This window comes from Phoca vitulina, unplaced genomic scaffold (genome assembly GCF_004348235.1).
Source record: "Phoca vitulina isolate PV1807 unplaced genomic scaffold, GSC_HSeal_1.0 scaffold3, whole genome shotgun sequence".
NCBI classification, from domain to species: Eukaryota; Metazoa; Chordata; class Mammalia; order Carnivora; family Phocidae; genus Phoca; species Phoca vitulina.
In genome coordinates, this window is record NW_022589706.1 from 1,915,513 (window position 1) to 1,941,832 (window position 26,320).

General features: G+C 50.7%; 1 protein-coding gene across 1 annotated transcript in view; it reads right to left on the reverse strand.

Moving 5' to 3' along the window:
- Positions 1–2,016: 2,016 nt before the first annotated feature.
- SLC2A9 (solute carrier family 2 member 9) overlaps positions 2,017–26,320 on the reverse strand; it is a 220,925-nt gene continuing 196,621 nt past the window's right edge. The window contains exons 12-13 of the mRNA XM_032399871.1: positions 14,498–14,625; positions 2,017–2,268 (exon numbers count right to left, since the gene is read on the reverse strand). Of these exons, the coding sequence (XP_032255762.1) occupies positions 2,017–2,268; positions 14,498–14,625 (380 nt within the window). The remainder of the gene's footprint in view (positions 2,269–14,497; positions 14,626–26,320) is intronic.

A 26,320-nucleotide genomic window follows, 5' to 3' on the forward strand; every position in this document is an offset into this window, starting at 1 on the left:
GGAAACGCTAGGACTAACTCCCAGCCGACCGCCTGTTGGCTATGTTGCTTTCCCAGTTCATCATTTGGGAAGGCCCCCTTCCTGATTCTCACCTCTCACCGACCCCCGATGACGTGGTCCTGTGACCTGTTCCTACCACGCTGTGTCCCCCCTCCTCCGGGTCCCAACGGGACACTTCACGGTTCCTGCTTCTTTGATTTTCAATCTTCTGTGGCAGGCATGAGCGAATGCGGGGAAGGGCACTGTATCTTCCTGCTCACTGATGGGTCCTCAGGGCCTACCTACCCAGGGCCTACCCCATGCTAGGCACCTACTATTTAGAAGCTAAATACTCAAGTCTATGCATGAAAGACAACACTCCACAGCTAAGATTTCTTTTTGCACTTTATTTGGCTTTTTTGGTCTCAGGCACCTTTTTGTACCCACCTATCACTTTCTCGCCATATTGACAAACACTGTCCAAATCTTTCCACCAAACCAAAACTGGGGAGTATGGGGCATTGAGTTGGCAATCAACCAAAGGAGAAGCCCAGAGATGAAAAAGTATTCGGCGGGAAAGGAAACTCAGAATTCAGATTTTGGCTAAGGCTGTCCTTGTCGAGAATGGTCAGAAAAGCCTGAGGGATTGGGGCTGAAAGCGTTCCAGGGGTGTTGCTCTGTCCAGAGGCATTCCTCTCCGGCCCATTCCTACTGTGACATAAAGTCAAACACACATGTGCTAACCCATGCGCACTTTCATTTATCTAGGGGCATTTTCAGTTTGTTTCATCCTGGAGGCAAGTACAGGGAATGGCCCAAACCACACAGGTGTGCGTTATCACGACAGGCTGGAAGTCGTCCCAACCCAAACAGCCCTAGCACAGAAGGGTTGGAAGAGTCCTCAAGCATATCTACTCCTAACAACTTCTTGCGCAAGCGACACTTAGACTTCCTTAACAACAGTCAAGACAAACAATCACCCCACGTTTGCTTGAGCACTCTGAGAAATGGTGAACTCACCTTCTGTGATGGTTAATTTTATGTGTCAAGTTGACAGGGTCATGAGGTGCTCAGATATTTGGTTAAATGTTATTTTGGGCATGTCTGCGAGGGGCCTTCCAGACAAGATGAGCGTTTGAGTTGGTGGACTGAGTAAAGCAGATCGCTCTCCCCGATGTGGGTGGGCCTCAGCCCATCTGTCAAGGGCTTGAATAGAAAACAAAAAGGCAGAGGAAGGGAGAATCTGCCCTCAGCTTCACTGGTTGAACTATGACGTGGGTCTTCTGCCCTGTCTTTCCACCAAGACTAGGCTTAGCTTCTGAGTCATTCTTAATACTGTTTTTTTTTTTTTTTCAGTTGAACAGAACTCACTTTGCAGTCCCTGCCCCAGCCACTGGAAAGTTACTTCTTCCACATCTTGATCCTCTTTATGCCTTCTAAGACACATCTGATCCTCTGAGTTGGAGACAGTTTCAGGGATGGGACACAGCCTGGGAGGGGCAGAACCTGGAGGACAGTGCGTTGGTATCAGCTTCTTGAGCCTGAGATCCACAAGCCCACGCCAAAGGTTGGTAATGGTATGTATTAGGAGGTACAAAGAGTCTTTCCACTAAATTCCGAAAACCTTCATCTAGGACCAAAGCCCAGGGTCCCTTGAAGCCCCAGGACCTAGGTTGAGGGCAGCTCGAGGATACTTATGGAACTAGCACCTCAGTAGCTGGCTTCCCATCCCTGTGTTCCCTGTTTTCTATATTGTTTTCCTCTGAGAAAGCTGTCAAGTGCTATTTCCCCAATTTCATTTTGAAACCATGGGCTAAGTCATGAAGGAGACAGGCCATTGATCCAAAGAGAAGAAGGGTGGATCTACAGAAACATAAGCTGAAATCCCTTCCACCTTCCAGAAGAGTTTGGAGACTCAGCTATGAATAAAACCCAAATGGTTGTGATGTTAGATTAGCAAAGGTTTATTTTTAAATACTTAATACTATTAACCATGTAGGGAAATCTTTGGTTTCCTGAAATGGTGAGATCATCCATTTAGACAACCCCGTTTTTGACATAATTGTCCAGAGTGGAGGCGGGGTCTGGCTTGGGCCTTCTGGTCACCTTGCTGTCAGGTGCAGCTGAGTCAGTGTTCTCCGGCGGGCATGCCTTGTTCCTTTTGGCGAATGCCTGGCTGATTTCCTCCTGGGTTCTGTTTTTCGTCTCAGGCAGGACAAAATAGAAATAGACGGCGCCTGTGAGGCAGATGGCGGCAAAGACCAGGAAACAGTAGGTGTCCAGACTTTTCTGTGGGAAGGACAGACAAAGAGCGTCAGGTAGACAATCCCCAAACTAGCTGCGAAACCATCTCTGTACAGGTTTTTAAAGCTCCCCATTGCCGTATCAGTATTCCTGGATGGCACACCACGCATGTGACGTGGACTCTAAAAGCGAACAGTGTTGGATGAAGCATCTTCAGGAGATGTTCTCACATGAGCCATGAATACGTCAGCTTCCAACCCGTGGCCCCTCGAGGAAATGGCAGCCTTTCGTTTTCTTTTCTGAAAACTAGGCCTATAAAAAAATAGTCATCATGAAAGCAAAATGTCATACTTGCTGAACGTTATTTTAAGTTCATAGTTACACACCCTAAATGAGGGTGTCTGAGGCTGGACCCTGCGGGCTGAAGTCATCTGTGACGCCTCCTGTCCCCTCAGCTGTCATGCGGGACCCACGCACTAAGTCCCAGTGGGCTTCCTTCCTCAGACAGCTCTCCCGTGTCGCCTGCCCTGGCCTGCCCACTCCGGAAGTCCAGCCCAGGGGTCGGCTAGGGCCATACGGGACCACAGGACTCTGCCCTTGTGAGGAAGCAACCACAGATGATGATCCATAAATGGATGTGCGTGGCTGTACTCCAGTAGAATTTTATTTACAGAAAAATAGGTCAGGTGGTGGGCGGGAGTTTGTGGAACCCTGCCTCGCCCAAGCAATCATTGCCTCTCACCTTCTTCACCCGTGTCCCCCATCCACGTGGCCTCTTCCCTGTCTGTTCTCTGCAAGGCAGCCCGGGGAGACTTGCAAAAACATACAGCCCCCTGCTTAAAACTTTTCAATTGCTTCCCGTGGCTCTTGGGATGAAAACCCACTTCCTTAGCTAGCCCTGGGGAGTCAGGGAGGTCTCTTCTCTGTGCTTCCTCCGCATGGGCCTTGTCACTCCCACCTCCCACCATGCTTCTGCTGACTTGCTGGTCCCTCTTCCTGTGATTTTCCACCTCCTCAGCTCCTATCTGTCTCCTCCAGGGGCTGGTCCTGCCCCAGGCCAGGCCCCTGAATCATCATCTCTCCTGGTTCCATCCTCCTTCCCTGCATGTCGATGGTAACTGCATAGTTAGGTATGTGGCTACTTGATGAATGACTGTCATGAGGCAGCAGGGTTATGTCTGGTTTTGCTCATCTTTGTGGCCCAGTGCCCAGGTCAGTGCGTGGACAATAGCAGGTGCTCAGTGGATATTTATGGAGTGAACAAATCAATTGCTCTGTCAGTCAGATTTGAATCCAACAAATCAATCTGTCTTTAAGTTTCCTTGTTGCTATGGACTGACTTATGTGCCCCCCAAATTCATATGTTGAATCTCTAACCCCCAATGTGACTGTATTTGGAGATACGGCTTTTGGGAGGTAATTAAGGTGAAATGAGGTCATAAGGGTGGGGTTCAAATCCCATAAGATGGGTGGCCTTATAAGAAGATGGAGAGAGAGATCGCTCTTTCCTTCCCTGTGTACACCGAGAAGCCACGGGAAGCCACGGTGAGAAGGGGGCCATCTGCCAGCCAGGAAGAGAGCCCTCACCAGAAACTGAGCCAGATAGAGATTCTTAAGCGTCTACCTAGAAAAGCAGATCTTGGGCTGAAGTTGCCCTTGGGCCCTAATCTCCTTACAATTTCAGTCTATTTCAAAATGAAAGCTCTTTGAATTTCTATCTGCTTGTTTGCAGTTCTCTTTTCTGAGGCACTTCTTCTGCAGAACAGGAACTTGCAGAAGACCTCGGCCCCTCAGATAACCCATTTCTCTAGCCCACCTGGCAGGTACTGAGTGCCATCAGGAAGCTAGAAGGCAGAAGCTTGAAACAAGCTCCAGGGCCCGACTTACCACTGACTTGCTCCTGCTAGGACCAGACCAGACCAGCTGGAGCCACAGTGGACCTCCCTGCCTCCCACAGACTTTCCCCTCATTGTAATGCTAAAAATCATGCCCGAGGTGGAGATTTAACATGCAACTAAAGCATATGACATATGAAGAAGCAACTTCTGGCCATTGCATCTGCACACCCAGCTTCCTATGTTTCCTAAGTGCTTGGACGGCCCTCCTTTCCCACCTCAGCCCCTTCAAATTCTTCCCCTGGCCACAGTTCGGGGAGCAACTCTGTATCCCTTTTCCTAAGGCTGTCTTCCTCAGGCCTGGGAGTGAGCTAGTAGTAAACACTTCCTGCACCATCCTTGGCCTCGTGTCTGTCTCTACGCACGAGTCAAAGAACGCCAAGGTCAGTAACAAAACCAACTCTGTTGGCATCTTGACCTGGCACTTTCAGGCTCCAGAACTGCGAGGAATTAATTTCTCTTGTCTAAGCCCCCCGTCTGTGGTATTTTGGGACTGCAGCCTGGCCGACTAGACTACCCCTAGCCCTGACTTCCTATCATTTATGACTAGGAATAATTACAACAGCTAGGTCTCTGCTTTGAAATAAAGGACTCGGAATAGAAACTTGTGCAAATTCAAATACTTTAATTGTTGCTGGGCGTGGCTAGTCAAGAAGAAAGGATATTTTAAATGATTACTCTTTGCAACAGACGTGTAAACAGGACCATTCGTTCCTGCGGTGGGCATGAGCCGGCTTCTGCCCGCAGCTAGGAGCGTTACTGATATTAATGCTGGTATCAGTACCGTGCCACGTTTGGTGAGGATTCTGGGCCAGGCACTGAGCTAAGTCCTCTGTGCTCAGGGAATTAAGTAGCCTGCCCGAGGCCTCCCATTGGTTAGCACGGCAGCCAATAGGCTGCAAGTTCAAACTCCGTGTTCTTCATCACTTTGCAAACTGGCTCCTGGTGGCCAGACTTTGGAGCCCTGGCACACGAGTACCTCAGTTTCCTAGGCCACAGGTGGCCGAGACACGTGGCAAGCTTTCTGAGCCTCGCATGTCTGAAAATGCCTTTTCCTCTCTCTCATACGTGAAGGTACAGACTTCTAGTTTCAAAATAGTTTTCTCTCCAGACTTGGAAGACAGTGTCCCTTACCCTACAGGTAGAGTCTTGCTCAGGAGCAGGGTGATGTCACCTGATTATCATTTCTTTTCAGGTTATCTGAGTTCTCCCTATGGAATTTTAGGATTTTCTTTTTTAACTCAGTGTTCTTAAATTGCACATCACTGTGTTTAGAAAGGGATCCTTCGCACCCACTTTGCTTAGCACGAGGCGGGATGTTCATGCTGAGGACTGGTCTTTCTGCAGGTCTGGGACTTTTCCTTCTGTCATTTCTCTGGCCATTCCCTGGTGAAGACCCCTCGCCAGTACCCTGTCCACCATGTCCTGGGACCCCTTCCACTTTCTCAGTGGCCCTGTCCTCTCTCCTTCAGTTCGTCCCATCTGCTCTCTAAGAGATGTCCTTCTAATTACGGCTACACCCTTGGGACCCCGTCTCACCTTCTAGCAGGTTGTACCTTTTGTTTTGAGTATATCTAGGATTCTGGGTAGAGGGGGCAGGCAGGCTGGTGTGTTCAGCCACATTTCAACAGACACCTGAGCTGAGTCTCGAAGGATGAGAGTGTGGAGGTTGCAGCTGTTTGGGACTCGAGGAGATGGAGGAAGGCCATACAGGTGAGGGGGGGACATCCCACATGCCTGAGAACCTGATAAAAAGCTACGGAGCCCCTTCTCCATAAAAAGGAAAAAAAAAATCTCAAATACTTGACATTTTCAACGCCATTTCTGGAGCGGGGGCATGTCACGGTCTTGTTGAAACTCATCCATGGGCCACCTAGTGTCCACAGTCCCCGGGCTGTAAGTTCCGTGATGGTGGGATCCGTGTCACCTGCTCTGCATTGTACCCCCAGCCCAAGACAGTGCCTGGATCACTGAAAGCTCTGTCTTAATAAGAATATGCTGAATGAGTGGACAAATGAATGAAATGAGAGCACTTTCGTGGAGAAGATCGAAGGGACAAAAGGGGGTTCAAATTAGATGTTCATGATGTGGCAAAAATAGAATCCTTCTGCTTGGTCCCCCCGCCCCCCCATGGGATGCTGGCTCCCTGGGGCTTCACACCAAGCTCCGGCTGAGTCCGTGCAAGGACCGCCACTTAACTGATGGCACGTCGAGTGCCTTAAACTTGTCCCTCTGGGGGACAAGAACAGCAAGGCTGTTCCACTGCGGAGCAGAGCCGACCTGAAGCGCCAGGATGCCTCCAGGGGAAGCCGGGAGGGAGCAGGGGACTGAGTGATGTGTCCTGTCTCTGCCGTGTGTGGTGGCTCCTGAGTCACAGTACACGTAGGATCTTGTCAGAGTTGCCTGGGAACCTGTGAGGCAGACACAGCCTCGTGGCTGCCCGATGGCATCTGGGCCCAGCGTGCCCGGCTGGAAGCCACACTGCACGGCCCTGCGGATGCCTCCCGCTCGCAGCCCCCGTCCCCGCAGACCTGCTCTTCTCCACCCGTTCTGCTGCTTCCCTGAATCACCTCTGGCTACTTCCTCCCTCTCTGCTTGTCTTTGCTCCTACGTCCTGATGCCTTTATCCTGAAACATCCTTTTCCCTTTTTAAAAAAATATACACATTTTTATCCAGATAGGATTTATATACAGTGACTTGCACAGATCTTAAGTGTAGCTCTCAATGAGTCTGGATTAAAGTACTCCCCTGTGTAACTAACACCTCTGCCAGGACGTAGGACATTTCCACCACTCCAGAAAGTTCCTTGTGCCATTTCTAGTCAGTGCCTCCTCTCTCCTAGCTGCCCCCTGCCGCCCCCAACACACACACCATCAACCACCGTTCTGGTGTCTGTCACCTTAGCCTCTATTTTCTCTGCCCCTGTCCTGAATCTAGGGGCCACCAGGCAGCCTGAGAGTTCTTTTAGAGTCACAAAACGGGTCATGTCTTAAAACCATGCAGTGCCTTCCCAGAGTCCTTTGGTGCCGGGGTGGGCCTCCCTCACAACCACCTGCGATCCCCTACTTCCCTCAGCTGTCTGCTCTGGGCCGCCTCAGCTCCCTGCTGCCCCCACCCCCACTGACTCCCTCAACCTCAGCCTGAAAGCTCCCTGCACTGCTCAGCCCAGTTGCACCCCATGTTACCTCCTACCGAGAAACACAAACCACACCTGTTCCCCTGTGGGGCACGTCTGTTCTCTCTGAAACGTTAGGGCAGGATTGTGTCTCCACGCTGGTGCCCACAGAGACAGAGCTAGTGAAAGATGCTCCCTTCCTCCCTCTAGACCCAAGGATGTCAGCTGGACCCTCCAGAGAGGCGAGGGAGCAGTTTTATGTGCTTTTAGGTCCCATGATCCTGGGTCTGCGCCGGCTTCCTCCTCACGTTGCATAGGCATTTGGGATGTGACCCAGTAATTTTCAAGATGAAAAGAATCATTTTCTCACTTCCAGATTTTACCGAACTCAAACGAAATGTTATAACTCCAGTGGAATCAAGCAGGCATACATTTGCATGCAATTTTCTCTGAACCAGAAAACACTGTTGCTAATGGCAGAGGCTGAGTCGTCTGCAGGCTGGTACAACCAACGACCCGAGGGACACATTGATGCCGGCCATAGCAAAGGCCCAAGGAAAAGGCAGCCTGAGGCTAAGGGCAGAGAAACAGTGATATTAATCCCCCCGGGGTCAAGGCAACCCACCCCATCCATGCATATCTAGAACCTTCTGCAGGAAGGGGCAGGCTGTGGGAGAGAAGGGGAAGGAGCGGGGAGAAGGCAAGCTTTGAGAGGCAACTTGTCCTGGATGGCTCAGTGAGTTAGGGGCGGTGTAAGCTTCTAGCACTCACCATGAATTGATCTTTCTGTCCTGTCTCCTCTTCCCAAGTGTCCCTAGGACCACATGGCAGACAGTCCTGGTAATGACCATGAGAGCGGCCGATCCTGAGTGTCCATGGGCAGACCCTGCTCAAGACTTGACTTCCATCTCTAATTCTTTCGGGAGCCCCACTGCAAAATTGGGGCCATTCTCTTGTTATATAGACATGAAAATTACAGCTCAGGGAGCAATCACAGTTGGACAAATTTGACCAGCATGCGCTTCACCTCACTGCCGAGTGGCATGGTCAGGATTCAAGGTCAGGCTGTCGGACCTAAAGTCTATGCATTTTCTCCTCGGTCTCGTTTACGTCTAATGTAGTGCCGGGCACATAAGGGGACTAAGGACAACGAACAGCCGCAGCTGCTACCAGTCACCAAACTATCCTGTACTGGAGACGGTTCTGGTGTTACAGGTCCTGGGAGTCCCCAGACACAGAGCGCGAGACCGGGGTGTCAGGACATGCAGCTTATCTGGGAGATGAGCCAGGGAGGGACTGAATTGGGGATAGGGTGACCAACTCTCCTCAGCTGCTCCGGACCAAGTGGTTTTCTGGGATGTGGGGCTTACAGGGACAGTCCTGGGCAAACTGGGATGAAGTAGTCACCCTGGACAGGGAAGGAGTTGTGGGTTCAATTGAGGCCCCCCAAAATATTGTGCAGTCCTAACTCCAGGCCCTGTGAATGTGGCACTGTTTGCCAACTGTCTTTGCAGATATAATCAAGGGGAGGTGAGGTCCTATTAGACTGTGGTGGGCCTCAAAGCTGGGCCCTGGTGTCCTTATAGAAGGGGGCATGGAGACCCACACAAAGGAAGAAGGCCATGTGCCCATGGAGGCAGAGATCGGAGTGAGGCAGCTACAAGCCAAGGAACTCAGGAAGCCACCTGCAGCCCAGAGAAGGGCCTGGACCACACCCTCCCCTCACCGCTTTCAGGAGGACCCAATGCTGCCGACATCCTGACGTTGTGCTTCAAGCCTCCAGGACGGTGCGAGGACACGTTTCTACTGTTGTAACTACTCAGTTTGTGGTACTTGTTTGGGGCAGTCCTTATCCCAGCCGGAGGAGGTGACAACAGCAATTGCCAGTGTTGCTCTCTGCCAAGTACTGTTGGCCCTTCTCTGTGTGAGCTCAGCCCTCATGCGACCCGTGAGGTCCGTTTGCAGATGGGGCGGTCAGGACGGCCCGTGGGCCCAGCCCAGGCAGGCGGCCCCCAGTGCTGCTCGTGAGCTCAGCAGGCTCCGTTCTCCGTGGGTGAGGCGACAGGGGAGGATTTTCCGTTTTCTAGTTGGGGCACCTGAGGCTCAGCGCGGGCAAGGTCCTAGCGCCCCCTGCTCATGCGTACGACACAAGGAAGTTCTGAGTCACGTCACGTCGGCAGCCGTGCGGGCTCGGATATTTGTTTTCTGGGGAAGCAATCTGGGCTCCTTGCAGCTTGGGGGCTGCAACACACTTGCCGCTGACACATTTAGGAAAAAAATGAAAAGATCAAAATGCGATTGAAAAATTGCACTTGGTGCCTGTTGAGCCGAATTGTGTCCACCATCAGGATTCCTATGTTGGAGTCCTAACCCGAGCACCTCAGAATGGGGCTGTATGTGGAGGGAGGGTCTTTAAAGAGCGGATTAAGGTAAAATGAAGTCCTATGCTGGGCTCTGATCCAATCTGACTCGTGTCCTTAGAAGAAGAGGCGACTGGGACACAGACGCGCATAGAGGGATGACCGTGTGAAGACACGGGGACAGATGGCTGTCTACAACACCAAGGAGAGAGGTCTCAGAAGAAATCAACTTTGCCAAGACCTTTCTCTCCAACTTCTGGCTTCCAGAACTGTGAGAAAACGCATTCCTGTTGTTTAAGCCCCAGTCTGGGGTACGTAGTTGTGGCGGCATGAACAGACTAAGGCAGGCTCTTGATTGCGGCTGAGAGGACTTCTGGAAGGGCTGTGGAATGGAGCCGGTCAGCTGTGGAGTGTGCAGCGGCAGAAGCTGCTCCCGTGGGAGGGTCCGGTGGGTGGGGCGTTGCGAACCAGACCGTGTGTACGAGGAGAAGGAATAAACAGAAGGAAAAGGAGAAGATGGAGAGGAAGGGGAAGACGAGGAAGACTGTCAGCGACTGTCCCCTACAGAAAGCTGACTCTTGTGTTCTGCCCCCTTCGAGGGACCCACTTGGTGGAGCGGCTGATACGTCCTCAGCCTCCCCTCCGCCGCCCTCCCCTGCCCTGTGGTGGGAGCTCAGGGGCTCCCAGCCGGTCCTGAGTTATAGCGTGCTGTGTGTCCGCTTACTTGCCTAATGATCTCCCTCCCTCTCTCTCCAGCGCCCCATCCCGATGCCCTCCACCCCCAGGGGCAAGGGCTGAGTTCACAGGCTCTGCACCTCCTGACCTACTGTCACTGCTGGACCGGGCAAAGTTCCTCTGTTGTCTGTGTTTCTCTGTTTCACCCCTTCTTATCTTCAGTGCTGCTCTCAGTCTTTCTGCCCTGCAATGCCCTTCTCCCACCTCTGGACAAACTCCTGTGTAAGTGTTTGATGAATGTCCTTAAGCCAACCTGTCCTGTCTCCTCCCTCCATCCTCTAGCAATCCATCAGACTGTCTATCTATCTATCTATCTATCTATCTATCTATCTATCTATCTATCCATCCATCCTTGGATCCCCCAACTACCTGCCCATGTCCCTTGGGTGGCTGCAGACATTACCAGGCAAGGTCAAGGCCGAGGCCAGGTGGTCTCTCTGATGTGAGAGCCACCTATCTCTCCAGCTTTAGCCCCGAAATGCCAAAGGCAGTGGCCAGATCTGAGCCCAGTGCCTCTCGGGGCATGGATCCTTGGAGACCTGCCTTCCAGATCCCCCCCAACACTCGTCTCTCTTTGCAGCTCCCCTGCCCTTCTCCTTGCCTTGCCCCCAGCCCCCAAACCTAAGCCTGTAAGGAGGGTGCCCACAGCTCTCCTGTGAGTCCTGTGCCCTTGACGTGTCTGGGAGGAGGCAGCTGGTCTGGATGTTCTAAGACAGGCATGCAGACGTGTGTCCTGTGTGCACGGGGGCCCTCAGCTTTGTGAGCAGGTGGCCCTCCTCTTGGCCCTGAGCCCTTAAACTCGGTCCTGGCCTTATTCCCCTGCTCCAGGCCAGGCTCTGGGCGGCCCTCGGGCTGACTTTCTGTGTGAAATCTGGCACATGAGATCATCCCCACAGCGTGAATGGATGGCATTTTTAATCACAGTGACAGTGTCAGCACGCTCAGGGGCTCCTTCGGGGTTCTTGCAGAAGGACTCGCTGACCACTGGAAATCCTGGTCTTGCTTTGGCCTCAGACACTCCAGCACATCACAACAGGGTGTCCCGGGGTGAGCTGTGGCCCCAGAAACCTCCCAGGCACCTAGGCACCCCGCTGGAAGTGAGCCAGTTGGAATGAACATGATCCCCCAAACATGTGGTCAAGGCTGTCAGAAACTGGGTTATCGTGAAAAGGAGTTTGACACACACAAAAGCCCTGGGGGTCAAAGAAGGGCACATGGGGGTGGTATCCATGGGTGTGACCATGTTCTTCCTCTCACTGGTCCGGGGCCATGGGCAAGTGTCCTGAGCCTGCTGAATCTGACTTTCCTCCTCAAAGGGTGGGCTGTGGCCGTCATTATGGAAGGATACAAGATTTCTGGTTCTTTCCCCCTGGACACAAGGCCCTTTGCCATTCCCCTGGGGTAAGGTGTGGCGGTGCGGCTTTCACTCAATCTGCACAGTGGTAATCCATGTCGCTGTCAGGTGATGGCCTTAATGGATGGTGTGAGACTTGCCACACTCCTTCCACCGGCCGGGACTGAGTCGGGAGGCCCTGGGGCAGAATCTCTAGTCCCCCCGCAATGAACACCTGGCATGAGTAAGACAGCATCCCGGCTGGTTTAAAGCCACTGAGACTTGGGGGCTCTTTCTTCCTGCAGCAAACCCAACCCGTCCCGACTGACAAGTGGGGGTAATAAGACCTTCCACGCGATGGCGTGACTGCACATGGACCTGCCCGTCATGGCCACTGTCCTCTCCCGCACCCTTCCCTGCCGAGTAATGCAGCTGAGCAGGCGGGGCTAGGACAGCTCCCCAGAGCTCAGCACAAGCTTGGCTCCCTGCACACTGAGTCTGGGGGAGCATCTCAAGGGAGAGACAGCACGACGCTTCTGTTTGGGAGAAGCCGCGGATGGGCTGTGGTTTCCCAAATGAACAATGTGAAGGGAAGGTCAGATGGATCCCAGCAGCTTGGAGACCTCCCTGAGATGCGTGCTTCTGTGAGTGTGTGTGTGAGCGTGTGTGGGCCTGTGTGTGTGTGTTTAAACGTAAATTAACTCCTTGCCCAGTTCAAATGGACTTGTAGGATGGAATCCCCTGCCGTACAAGCAAGGGCTCCTTCCTCCCCTTGTCTTACAGGCAAGGGTGAGAGCCTGGGTTCAAATCCCGCTCCGTCACTTCCCACGGGGGTGACCTTGGGGACTGGCTGCCTCTGTCTGAGCCCCGGGCTGCTGGTCTGTCCCAGGGAGGCATGAAGGCCTGACCTCCCAGCACTGACGGGATGAGTGGAGCCTGGCACGAGCAAGCGCTCAGCAAATGTCAGTGTTACGGTGGCACGTCCGTGCCGTCCGCTCCCAAACCGTGGCGTGAAAGTGAGATGGCGTGTTTTGTGTGGGGGTACAGTGAAGTCTTTTAACCACCCCCACCCCCTGCCCCAAACTGCGCAAAGACAGTGGCCTACTGCCCAGACACAGAAAGCTTAGTGGTGGGCCAGGTGAGGGCTCTAGAATTTCTCCACTTAAATGGTAGGGGTGGACCTGTGTTGACAGAGAAGAGGCTTGAAGTTCATTTTCCCCACAACAATGAATATTTTACTGGCCCCTGGCTCTGCTGACTTTGAACCAAACAGGAAGAAGCCATTTCAGGTTTGAAGTCTATTGAAAAGACTACTTGTCATGTTCTGGCCGCCCCGGCTGAAGATGCCCGAGGACGGGAGGAAATGGATGTGGGGCCCAAGGAGTCCCCCACGGCACGCACACTCAGAGGCAGGGTGCCTGTAGTTAAGATGCAGTCAGGGATGCTGTACGAGTCACCTGGTGAGTCCACCTCCAACTCTGAGACTAATGAACGGCAGACAGAGAATGTCCACCAGTAAGAGGCCGCGGGGCAGAGCGACTGGGGCGGATGGTGACTGTAGGACCTCGGGCTGACAGCGTCTGTTCCCTGAGCCTCAGCCTCTCTGCAGTAAAGCGGGAAGGACAGGAAACCCCAGCTCAGGGCTGCGTGGATGTCATGAGCACATGAAAAGCCACATGCAGGGGACGTGGCGCAGAGTGACTGCTCTGTGATGCAGGAGTAACCATCACGTGGGCCCGTGGCCGGGGCTGCTGACCTTGGACTCAGCCAAGGCCAGCAGAGTCTCTGGGACGTGCTTGAAGCTAGTCAGTTAAGAGGCAGACTACTAACCGTGGGGGAGGTGGGGAGGGTTGAAATAGCCCCTGAGAAGGGATGGTGGTTCTTCCTCAGAGACATCTGGCAGATTCTCACCTCCATCATGGGCAGTGGGGACCCCTGGGGGCATCAGAGCAGAGAAGCTTGGACCCTCTTTGGAATGCAGCTGGTGGCCCCTGGCTCTGCGCAGAACACTTGTCAAGTCCTTGTCTTTTGCATTCCTGCCCCCAGAGAACTCTCTGGTCTCGTTTCCTGCCTCCCATCCTCCTTGCTCACTCTGTTCCAGCCACACCGGCCTCTTTCCTGTTTCTGACACAGGCCAAGCATGGCCCGGCCTCAGGACCCTTGCACTTGCTGTTTCCCTGCCTGGACTTCTCCATTCCTGGGCTGCTTCACTTCACTCAGGTCTCTGCTTCCCTTTTCAGCTCCTGGACCACAGAACACAAATTTTTGTTCCCACTCTATCCCCACTGCCTGAAACAGTGCCCGGCACAGAGTAGGGACTCAATAAATATGTGCTGAATAAATGAGTGGGTGAATGAATAGATTTTTGACCTACACACAAAGAACGTATCCATTTCCTGAGTTCACATTTTCCTGTCTGCCGTGGTCACCCTTGGGACAGTGACCCCATCAGCTTGGTTATGATGACGACAATGAGGATGTCAGATGCACGACAGGGTGCACTGTAACTATAACACGGATTTGGTCTAACACCGTGACAAGCACATTGCAAAAGTGCAGGTTCGAGATTCTAACCTAAGTTTCCTTGCAGACCCTTGGCGATGGGAAGCCCACTCCCTCTGAGCAGCCCTTTGTGTTTAGGGGCAGATCCTGGAAGGTGCAGGAGGGAGAAAGAGGATTCCGGGTTGGAGCCAAGGTACATCTCTGCCTTTCTTAGGCCAACAGTGTGAGTTTCCAGGTGAGAGACTCAGCCTCTGCTCTGTGACTCACCCCTCACACAGAGGGCTGCCGAATCAGAGGGCATGCCATGGGCAGGAGACCCCTTGTCAGTCGTACCTGAATGAATGGGAAGAGGAGGCCAACAGCGAAGTTGGAGAGCCAGTTGACGGTGCCCGCAATGATGAAGGCCGCCGGCCGCTGGGATTGCTGGAAGAACTCGCAGGTCAAGATGAATGGGATGCCCCCTGCAATGTCAGAGCAAGGGCACAGAATGAATCCCACTGAGAAGGTCACACTGCCAGCATCCACCTAATGGCAGGGTAGCACCCTCTTCATGACCGTGAGTGACAGCTTCAGGACTGGGTGCTAGAGTTAGCCCCTCACTCCTAAAGTAGACAAATCAATCCCCTGGCCTGGCCCATCCAAACCAGAGGTGATTCATCCTTTTGGCTCTCCAAATGCCTTCTGAATCAAGCTGCGATCCACTACAAAATGAGTACAGTACGTACAAATTTGATTTACAAGGCAACTGACATTTACTGATACAGTGTGTCAGGCAGGTATGGGCTACCATACCTGGCTAAGAAAACTGAAGCCCAGGGGCGCCTGGGTGGCTCAGTCCTTGGGCATCTGCCTTCGGCTCAGGTCAGGATCCCAGGGTCCTGGGATTGAGCCCCACATCGGGCTCCCTGCTCAGCGGGAAGCCTGCTTCTCCCTCTCCCACTCCCCCTGCTTGTGTTCCCTCTCTCGCTGTGTCTCTCTCTGTCAAAAAATAAATAAAATCTTAAAAAAAAAAAAAAAAAAGAAAGAAAGAAAACTGAAGCCCAGAGAAGTTATTAGACTCCCCCAAGGTTACTCAGCCCCTGAGGAGCAGAGCCAGAACTCAGGCTTGGGACTCCAACCTCCAAATCACAGCTTTGTTTCCCTGCTGATCCTTGCTTGACAGGATGGAAGCCCCTGCCCAACTGGTGATTGTTTTGTCCTCCTTATCGCCCCGTGACGGGATGTGTGATGGGCTCCACTGGTCATCCCAGCAGTGGAGTGTTACTCAGCGGAAATGTCATTGGCATTAAGGGAGGACAATTCTTTGAGGACTGTCCTGTGCAACTGCAGGATGTCTGTCACCCCTCACCTCCAGGATGCCAGAGCTCCCCTGGTCGCTGTGGCAACCCAAACTGCTTGCACACACTTCCAAAACATCCGCAGGGTACTACACCTAGCTGAGAATCTCCAAGGTCTGCACCCTCCTCTTCTGGAACTCAGTGAGACCTGGGATTGGGCCCTGTGCCCAGACCCCGGACCTGGGGCTCAGCATGACCACTGGGGGCCTGTTTGTACCCCCATCCCCAATGGAGTCCCCACTGCCAATCAGATCTATATGTTGGCATTCCACAGACAAGGGCAGTGGAAGGCGAATGCCCGAGGGACCTTTACCAAACTCTAGGGAGACACTGACCAGTTTGACCATGATTATTGACTGCGTTGGGGCTGGTCCCATAGTGGTGGACAATAGGGACAATGTCCTGCCCTCATGGGATTCCCCCATCTGGTAGGGGGGAAAGGATGATGTGTTTATCAAAAAGAGGTGAATGAATGAATAAATAATCACAACATGTGATAAGCATGGAGCGAATGTAGTGAGCAATGGCGGGGAGCCTGCATTCTTAATGGCTAAGGAGGCTAATGCTCCCTTGTGGTGCATTCAATAATCTTCTATCTCTTTTGTTCTGCCTTGGGAGAATCCTTTCACCGCCTGCACCACCCGTCTCCACTGGGTCAGGCTGTCCCACAAAAGGGTTAGGACACAAAGGTGGATCTTCAGACTTGAATTCCTGCCTTCTTTCAATTTTTAAAAAGATTTATTTTATTTACTTTTTAAAAGATATTTTATTTATTTGAGAGAGAGAGAGCGCACAAGTGGGATGGGGAGGGGCAGAGGACAAGCAGACTCCTGGCTGAGCACTGAGCCTGACTCAGGGCCTCGATCCCAGGACCCTGAAATCATGACCAGAGCTGAAGTCAGACGCTTAACTGCCTGAGCCACCTAGGTGCCCCTTTATTTATTTGAGAGAGAAAGTGTACAAGCAGGGGGAGGGACAGAGGGAGAGGGAGAGACACAGACTCCCCACTGAACTTGGAGCCCAACACGGGGCTGGATCCTGCAACCCTAAGATCATGACCTAAGCCAAAATCAAGAGTCTTACCCTCAACCAAATGAGCCACCTGGGCCCTCCAAAATCCTGCCTTCTTTTGACTGCACCTTCCAGCTCAAAAGGATAAAAAGATGACAGGGGATTCATGCTACTGTTTCCACTCTGGACTTGGTGTAGCTCCCACGGGGCTCCCTTCACATCAAGGACTCACACCACTGCCTAGTAGTGTGTGTAGCTTAGACTTTGCAAGTCAGCCCCAAGTGGTTATGTCTCTTGGCCAACAGACCTCGTTATCTTATTCGGTTCTTACTTGTTATTTTATTTGGCTAGTTTATTCTGGCTTCCCCCAGAAGCAGACCCGACATGTAGTTTGCGTGTGAGTCGATCCTAGGAAATGCCGGTAAGGGTGTGGGTAACCGAAAGACATGCGGAGAGGCTGAGTTATCAGCAAGTCACCTCTGTGGGCCACCAGGACTTAATCCAACTGGGAGCCCTCGGGAAACTGTGGAAAACCCATCTCAGAATGAAGACAGCGGAAGTCGCTACCTCTCTGGCGTTGTGTTGGAACCAAATGGAACCTGCTTAGCAGTGTGCACTTGCCGTACTCCAGCTGACAGCTCTGTCATCTCCGCTTCTGACAGCTTCCCCGCATGTGGCCATCACCCCCCCACTCCCCCTGTTTTCTTTCTCTTGCCAGGTGTCTGGGTAAAATCTCAAATTGTATTTCATTTTTGTATAAAAGAAATAAAGGGCAAATGTCCGAACTTTTGTATAATTCATATTATTATATTCTTTTAATGGAGCCATTACGATCAATTTTAAAAGTCCTTTAATAAGGGCTTTTAAATCCCCTTAATAATCTTCACAGGTGTGCCCATATGCTATTTAATCCTTTAAACATATTTTCCCCCCAAGCACCAGTTTTAAAAATACCTTTAAATTTTTTTCAATTTAATATAATAACTTTGAAAATTCTTCATGGATATTTTGCTGTGTTTATCTCACTAGACTTAGTCTTTTTTTGGCTGTTCATCCGTCTGTTTTCATCCAACATTTACGTTCCAAGCCCTGAGCTGGGCACTTTCAGAATCTAATCGTCTACGTGACTAGTTCACATAACTACCTTAGGAGACAGGTATTCTAATACCCATTTAGCAGGTGAGGCCATAGAGAAGCAGAATGGCGTGCTGAAGGCCACACGAACTGTCACCAAGAGCTTCTGATTCAGCCTGTTCTCTAGGAGACACCGGAGAAAGGGTAAATGCACCGTTTCCCAGGCAGGTTTCTTTTACGGTGACAACCAGGCGTATACCAGCAGTCAGAAGGCACTCTTGCAGCACTCTTGCGGGGAGCTGGCCCCAGAATGCACTTGGTGCGGGAAGAGGAGCAGAGCTGCAGGGGTGGCGATCTGCTTGGGAAGCTCACCACCTTGGAGGACACATGTTCAGCCAAATGGGGAAAAGGCAGGTCTGACCTCTCAGAGGGGGTGCCCACCTCTTTGGGTGCATACTTCCCAGGCCAGAGAAGGATGGGAGATGTGGCAGGTGCTCCCCGGGGGACCTCTTGCAGAGGCTTGTCCCGTCCTGACTCTCAGTGGGCACTTCTGTCTCCATGGCCGATAATGTGGGAGGCTTTGGTCTTTCTGCAAGCCTCAGTTTCCCCACTTATAATCTGGGCACTTGATGAGCTACTTAGCATCTCAGTAAAGCTACTGTAGCACTTACTTGGCACACGGTACTTTGTTATCATGATGAGGCAGCCATGCTTTGGAGGAGCACTGGCTTTGGAGTCAGATAAACTCTTTTTTTTTGAGTCAGATAAACTCCTCACTTACAGCCTGTGTGACCAAGGACAAGTCCTATCGATGGCTCTCAACTTTCTCATCTGTAAAACAAGGACAGCTCCTACCTCTTAGCATTGTTTTGGGGATCAAATGAGAGTGCTTAAGCACCGTGTTGAACATGTTGTAAAGCTCAGTGCTATCAACTGTTATAGCTATCCTTCTTCCCATTATGCAATCACCTAGATGCTTGTTGAGTATTGACTATGTGCCAGATTCTTGAAAAGTTTGTCCTTTGTGGGGTTTTAAATCATTTTAGGAAGGGAGTGATAAACTCCACAGGAGTTTGGCATCAGACATTGCTGATCCTAGACAAAGAAGAATTACAAGTCATCAGGAGTCGTTGGTCTGAAGTGAGGGAGCAAAAGCAGTTTGCTCCTTTTGCTTTCAGAGATGCTGCAAAATCAGGCTTCAGCTGTCCAGCCCCATTCCTACCTTCCATGTTGGGACACTGAGGCCAGAGAGAAGTGAGACTCCCTGTTTCAGGCTTCCCAACTAGCCGGTCTGTTGTGTGCACTGTTCTTCCTGGGAATTCCTCACTCCTGTCATGCTCAGATGGTGCCCACTGCTGGAAATGCGCCCAGGATCAGAGGGACCTCAGGGCACACAGGATATGGACAATTATTCAGCATGGACTTGGCCCTCAGTACGTGACATGTAAGCCGTGGCACCTTTCTTCCCTTCCTGCCAGCCTAACTACAGCCCAGGCATGTAAGCAGACAAGGTCCTGACCCAAGCCTGTGGTCTCGCCCACAAGGAGCGTGCCTCCTGAAGAAACGAAAGGGAGGCTTCTCCAGGAGGGGGAATGAGACTGGAGTGTGTGTCTAATTAGATAGAAGGAGGAGGTCCCTTTACCCCCACCTAGGCCTTCCATGGATGCTAGCCTTCCCTATCTTTTTATTTCTTTATTCTTTTGCTTATTTATCATGCTCTTTGGGGGGTAGGTAGTTTGTTTTGCTCACTGTCACTCTCCCCATAGCAAATTGTGTCCCTTAATAGATATTTGTTGGGTGGATGAATGGATGAAGAAATAGGAAATAAGGATCGTTAAACGGGTATTTTAAGGGAGAGCAGAAATTCATTACATGGTCAAGGAACTGGTAGGGGGAGGGGCAGAACACGGAGTGGGCTTAGAGGGTGTCTGTTTGGGGGCAGCAGAGGTATGTCAGGACTAGACAGAGCTGGGTGGGTCCCAGGCATCTGCGCTGCCCTGCTGGGGGGTCAGGAGTTTGTAGGCACGAGCTTTTAGCAGGAGGGAAGCAGATCAGGCTGTGCTCTGGAGAGCGGTCCCTGACACAGAGTGGAGCCGGGGTTGCAGAGGGAGAGTGGAGGTGGACAGGGACAATGGGAGCTAGGAACGCGAAAAAAGACGGGGAAAATGTTTGCGATAAAGCATGTGGTGCCTCTCAGTCTCATTAACAGTTGCCCTCTGTGATTCTGTCTTGCATTTGCATGGGATCAATCCTGCGACATCATTAAATTCCTTCCCGAATTCCACTCCACAGAAACATAAAACGAGTCCTCTCTTGACTTCCAGTTAGCACAGGGACTTCATTCTAGTGGAATTTCTCTAATCCAGACTTTGAAGTCAGATTCTTAGGTTTGAACATCTCCATTCTGGAGTTTCTGGAGGAGAGGATGTTTTTGAAGAGTCTGAGGAGCAAAGGGGCCACGTAAAGCCAAACTGATGCTGCTACTTCTAATTGAAATGGGGAGCTGCCACATCCTAATGAGCGAGGACAGCTAATTAGCAGGTCAGAAAAGACAACTGAAATCTATCAGGACAAACCCACAGTGAGGTGTTCTGTTGGGCGGGCTAACCACATTCTGATGATCTGTTACTAAGTGTGGTCAGGAGTTTCTATTCCAGTGAACATGGAGGTCAGAGGGCTTGGTGGTAAGTTTTCTGTGGACATGCTTTAAGCTTTAACACTCTTCCTTGTTTGCGTGGGCTAGGGGGTGTTGAGCCAGAAAAGCGTGGGTGAGTGGCTAAGAAAGAGTCTTCGGGATGGGTGTTGCAGTTATAAGGCAGCCTGGAATAAGGTCCAGGACCTTGAGACACCTGTAACTGGATGCAAGCACACTCTCAGCCTGGATCTTAGTTTTCCCAGCTGCAGAATGGACTGGTTTGTTGATTCATTCAGTGAACACAAATTCCTGAGTTCCTGCAGGGAGCTGGTGCTGTGCTGGGCACCAGGTCTACAGCTCTGATGGAGCGATGGTCCCTGGGCTACACGGTATCTCAAATCCCGTGGATGCATGGTGTTCTCTGGCTCAAGACCTAGAATGCCCAAGCAGATGTGGGTGGTGGTCCACCTTTATCCCATCAGCTCTCTGCATCTCAGTGCTGGCCCCACGTCCCCCTGCTTGCCTGCAGGGGCTTTGTCTGCCTTCCCACCTGAGCTGCAGGGCTGGAGAGTTGACACCTCTTCCTTCCCAGGACTGGCCAGAGGGACTTGGTGTAAATAAGTCTTTGGGATCAGAATGACTCTGACACACGTACTTCCTAGAGTTGTTCAGAGTTCTCTGGCTGGATTCTGCTCTGCTGCCCATGGAAGTGACTTGATCCGTAAAGCCCCTTCCTTCATCTGCCTTTCCTTCCCCACCTTACATGTCTGCTCCCCTCCTGGTGCCTCCTGGGATCATCCCCCAAATAAGCTGCTTTCCTTGAGTCCTTGCGTGAGGGTCTCTTTCTAGAGAAACCCATCCTAATTTTTCAAAGTCCTGCTCTGCCCCAGACCGAGGCCCACACCAGCCTGCCCTTTTCTGAACTCCTACTGATTTATAATCGAGACTCCTGGGGCATCTGGGGTGACCACCTTGTCCTGGCTTTGAAAACAGAACATCTGGTCTCAGGAACCCCCAGGGCCAATGGTCATCCCAGTGGTATCTCAACTTGATTATTTCCTGATTGCTGAAAGGGTTGATGGAGTATATGGGGGAAAGAGAAGATGTCAAGTTGTACATATTTCCGAGAGACTGAGTTGACCTATCTAGGGAACAACTGGGCAGGAGGAGACGAGATGGGGAAGCACAGGGCTTCAAATGCGAGGGGGACTTGGGGGCTTGCAGTGGGCAGGAGGTGGCCTTTGCAGGCAGCTCAATACGTTAGCGGTGCTGAGATCAAGAGAGAAGAAGAAGGAAGTTTCTAACAACTTCTGCTGCGTGCTGTGAATGGTCTTCATGACCGTGGTAGAATTTAAACTGTTTCTTCTTTTTGGCCATCAGACTGATGCCTCCGTGAATGTGACTATGGGCGGGCCTATTGTGGGGTAGGGTGGTTGGCTGGGCATTTTCAGGCTTGTCATGAGTGTTCCTTTGCATTCTCCTTGTTCGTCCTTCCAAAAGTCCCCCAAGGATGCACTGTGGGGCCCACTTTATTGATGGATGGGGAGAACCCATGATTTGCTTTTTAAATCCAGACATCTTCAGAGTCACTGGGTGCCATTGATAATGGCGCTTTGGATAGCAGGTATAATCTGAGCAAACTACTGATACGAGAATCGAGGCCCAAGGTAAAAACCCTTAGCTAAGGTCCCACAGCTGCTAAGGCACTAGCAGAGATGGACCTGAACCCAGATCTACCGGACTCTCCATGAAATCCTCTCAGTCCAGGCAAACATCTTAAATAAAATAATACCCCCCTGTGCTGAGCAGTTTGGCTGTCTACGCAGTCACTGTGACTAATTCTCACGTGCCAAAAACTCTTTCCAGGTAGATCATGTTATTCCCAACTTAGAGACCAGGAAGCCGAGGCACAGAAAGGTGAGGTGACTTGCCCAAGGTCATTCACCTAATACAGCAGAGATGGGGTGTGATGCCTGGTCTTCCTGCCTTGTCGGCTCTGAGGCTGAATAAGGGAGAGCAGAGAAGGAAGCCCACATTCAGATGATAGAAACGGGACTGGGCGAACTCGGGAATATGTGACATGTGGCCACATTTAAGTGCTCCGTGCACGTGCAACCTCGTCAGGCCCTGCTACTTTTCCTGCCTTTTCTTGGGAGTTTCTCGGAGCAGTGGGTGAGCTTATTTTTCTTTTCCAGGTGTCTTCCTCAAGTCTGCACTGCCCTCAGCTCCTGTTGCTGTGGCAGACATGAACCCTGAGCTAAAAGCTCCCCCCGGAACCCAGCGGCCCCAGCTGCATTCCTCCCTGCTTGGCTGCGACACCTAGGCCTCTGCGTGGCTCAGCTCAGCCTTTGCTCCGGAGGGTGGGGAGCAGAAAAGTTCCTGTGAGCTGGCCCACTTCCACAGCCTGCGTTCCTCCTGCCTGGTGAAGTTCCAGCCTTTTTGGGAAAGGGCCAGGACGGCTGAGATAACAGCAGATGAAGGGAACCTGCGGCTCTTGATGAGCTGGCCCGTACCTGGTGGTCTCCTCTGTGGGAGCCCCCGCCCTTCTCCCTCTGTCTGCCTGAAAAACTCCTTCTCCCTTTTTCAGATTCACTACACGTCACTGTCCCCTGCCGGCCTGGCCGCTGGAAACTTCCTCCGCGCATTCACAGCCCCTGCGCGCTGAGGGATGCTGCCTGTCGTCCCCATGGGTCTGCGAGCACTGAAGCAACAGGCCCAGGAAAGGTGCTTGCGGAGGGAGTGTTCAGTGAAGGCGGGATGAGTGAACCATCACATGAACAAAGGAAGCAGAGTATTTAGAAACAACTAAGTGACTGAGCCAATGGACAAATGAGTAGGTGAATAACAGGCAAAGAGGAACTGGAACCCCGTGTTTCCCGGGCAAGACTGGCTTGGAACCTGGCTTCAGGCCCCTCGTTCATTTGGCCTCATGAGGAATCATGTCACTTCTTGGGCCACGCCTTTCCAGCTGGGGCTGGACTCCAGGTCAACCTGGCTCCCTTCCATGGAATCCTATCAACAAGCTTCCTTGTATACCTCAGGTGATCGGGAACCCACTCCTTTGAGAAAGAAAGAGCTCAAATCTGAGTCTGATCACCTCTGAAGCCCTAGCTCAGACCTCACTTCTCCCTTTTGGGAGCCCCTCTGAGGCTGGTGGGTACCCCACGGAAGGTTCAAGCATCCCCTATGCTTCCAAGATCTAAATGTGAGACTTGAAACCGTAAAATTCCTAGAGGAGAACACAGGCAGTAACTTCTCTGACATCGGCTGTAGAAATATTTTTCTAGATATGTTTCCTCTGGCAAGGGAAACAAAAGCACAATTAAACTATTGAGACTACACCAAAAACCCACTTCTACACAGTGAAGGAAACCATCAACAAAACAAAAAGAAAATCTACTGAATGGGAGAAGATATTTGCAAATGATAGATCTGATAAGGGGTTAATATCCAAAATACATAAAGAACTTCTTCAACTCAACATCAAAAAAAACAAGTAATCTAATTTAAAAACGGACAGAGGACCTGAATAGACATTTTTCCATGGCCAACAGACACATGAAAAGATGTTCAACATCACTCATCATCAGGGAAATGCAAATCAAAACCACGGTAGGATATTACCTTGCACCTGTCAGAATGGCTAGTATCAAAAAGACAAGAAATAAGAAGTGTTGGAGAGGATGTGGAGAGAAAGGAACCCTTGTGCACTGTTGGTGGAAATGTAAATTGGTGCAGCCACTATGGAAAACAGGGTGGAGGGTCCTCAAAAAACTAAATATAGAACTACCATATGATCCAATAATTGCTCTACTAGGCATTTACCCAAAGAAAACAAAAACACTAATCGAAGGGATATATGCACCCCTATGCTTATTGCAGCATTATTTAGAAGAGCCAAGATATGGAAGCAGCCCAAGTGTCCATCAATAGATGAATGGATACAGAAGAGGGAGTGTATATATAGACAATGGAATATTACTCAGCTATGAAAAGAATGAAATCTTGCCATTCGCAATGACATGGATTAACCTAGAGAGTATAATGCTGAACAAAATAAGTCAGAGAAAGACAAATACCATATGATTTTACTCATATGTGGAATTTAAGAACCAAAACAAATGAACAAACAAAATAAAAGAGAGACATGTTTAACAAATAAACAGACTCTAAAATACAGAGAACAAACTGGTGGTTGCCAGAGGGCAGATGGGTGGGGGATGGGTGAAGTAGGTGATGGGGATGAATAGCACGCTTAGCAGATGAGCACTGAGTAATGTATAGAATTGTTGAATCATAATATTGTACACGCGAAACTAATATGACACTGTGTGTTAATTATACTCGAATGAAAAAAAAAAAAAGGAAAAGGAAAGAAAAACCCAACTCTTTAGCAGAGTTGTGAGATCCTCCATTACTGGGTCCCTGCTATCTCTCTAACTTCATCTTCTTCCCTTGCTAACAACACTCCAGCCTTCCTTGACCCTTTCAAGCAAGTTCCTGCCTTAGGACCTTCGCACATTCTTCTCCTAGATCCTCAGAGGGCTGCTTCCTTCTTAGCATCCAAGTCTTGCCTCCAGTGCTAGCTTCTCACCGAGAACCTTCCTAGTCACCCTCACTAAAGTTGCCATTCCTTCCATGACTCTAGTCCCTTATTCTATTTATTCCTTCTTAGCATTTGTCACTCATTTTAAAGTATTTATTAGTTTACTGGTCAGGGTTCTATAAATATGCATTTGTGTGGGGGGGCAGCTTGGGATCTGAGACAGCCCCTTCTGCCAATCCCATGAGATGTAAGGTCCAAGAACAAAGACTACGTCCCTGTGTCATTCACTGGTGCCTGGATCAACTAAGAAGTGATGGTAAATACTTTTAAACTAAGAATGCCTTTACTTATCCACCTTACTTTTCCAACTCCTCCCTTTTAGACTGGCCAGTCAAGCTCATTATATTTACACTTCCCAGGTTGATCTGTAATTATCAGTTTGAATGTCTGTCCTCTCAATTAGATTATCAACTCTAGATGAAAGGAAAATATCTCTGACTCTAGTTCTGCATCCTTAGTACAGAGCACAGTACCTGGCACCTAGTGCATGTTCAAAATCTTTTGTTGAATGAATTATTTGGGACATAACAGAGAATAAGTAAGAGAGCAAAAATATACTGTAAACAGCCAACACAGACAAAAATCATGCACTAAAGTATGCATTATTTTCCTCATAAAGAGAACCCCGGTGGGCCCCTTTCAGACATAATTCTAACAAGCCTGATTTCATATTTGCACCCGTATTTTATTTAAATCAAGATGTTGGGTACACAGATGGAGAACCCCAGGGGCAAGGCAGAGCACTGGCATGGACTCGCTCCCCTGACTGGGTCTGATAGATGAGACTCGGCAGTGGGTAAGACCTCCCATTAGAGGCTGCCACTGTCTTAGAGAAACAGCCCTCCACGCACTGGGTTTGATGTGTTCTCAGAACCAGCTCTCTTGCCAGAGGTTAGTTTGATGTAGTGAAGACTTTCATGTCTCCTGAGCATGACTTCAGAACTGCAGAGTGCCAGGGGGACCTGCTGGGTGAGCACGAAACCAGGAGCGTCTCGACCACATCAAGTTGCCCATGGGAGACATAAAATAGAGGAAAAGCCATTTCATATTCTCGGCGCTAATTTCCCCTCATGCAAACTTAGAGCGTGAAGGAGGCCATGACAGAATCACTCCCTCCAAAGAAGTCCATGTCCCAACCCCCAGAACCTGTACATTGTCACCTTTCAGGGCAAAGGGACTTTGCCAATGGGATTAAGTGAAGGACGTTAGGATGGGAAAGATCCTGGATCGTCAGGACCGTTCGGTGTCATCATGAGGGTCCTTAAAAGAGGGAGGCAGGAGGGTCAAAGTCTCCAGAAGAGATGTTAGTACAGAAGCAGAAGTTTGAAGATGGAGGAGGGGCCACACGGAAAGCAGCGTAGAAGGCTCTAGAAGCTGGAGAAGCCAGGGGATGAATTCCCCCACTGGAATCTTGGGGAGACACACAACCCTGCCAACTCATTTAGACATATGAGCTCAGAACTGTAAGATAATATATGTGCTGATTTAATCGA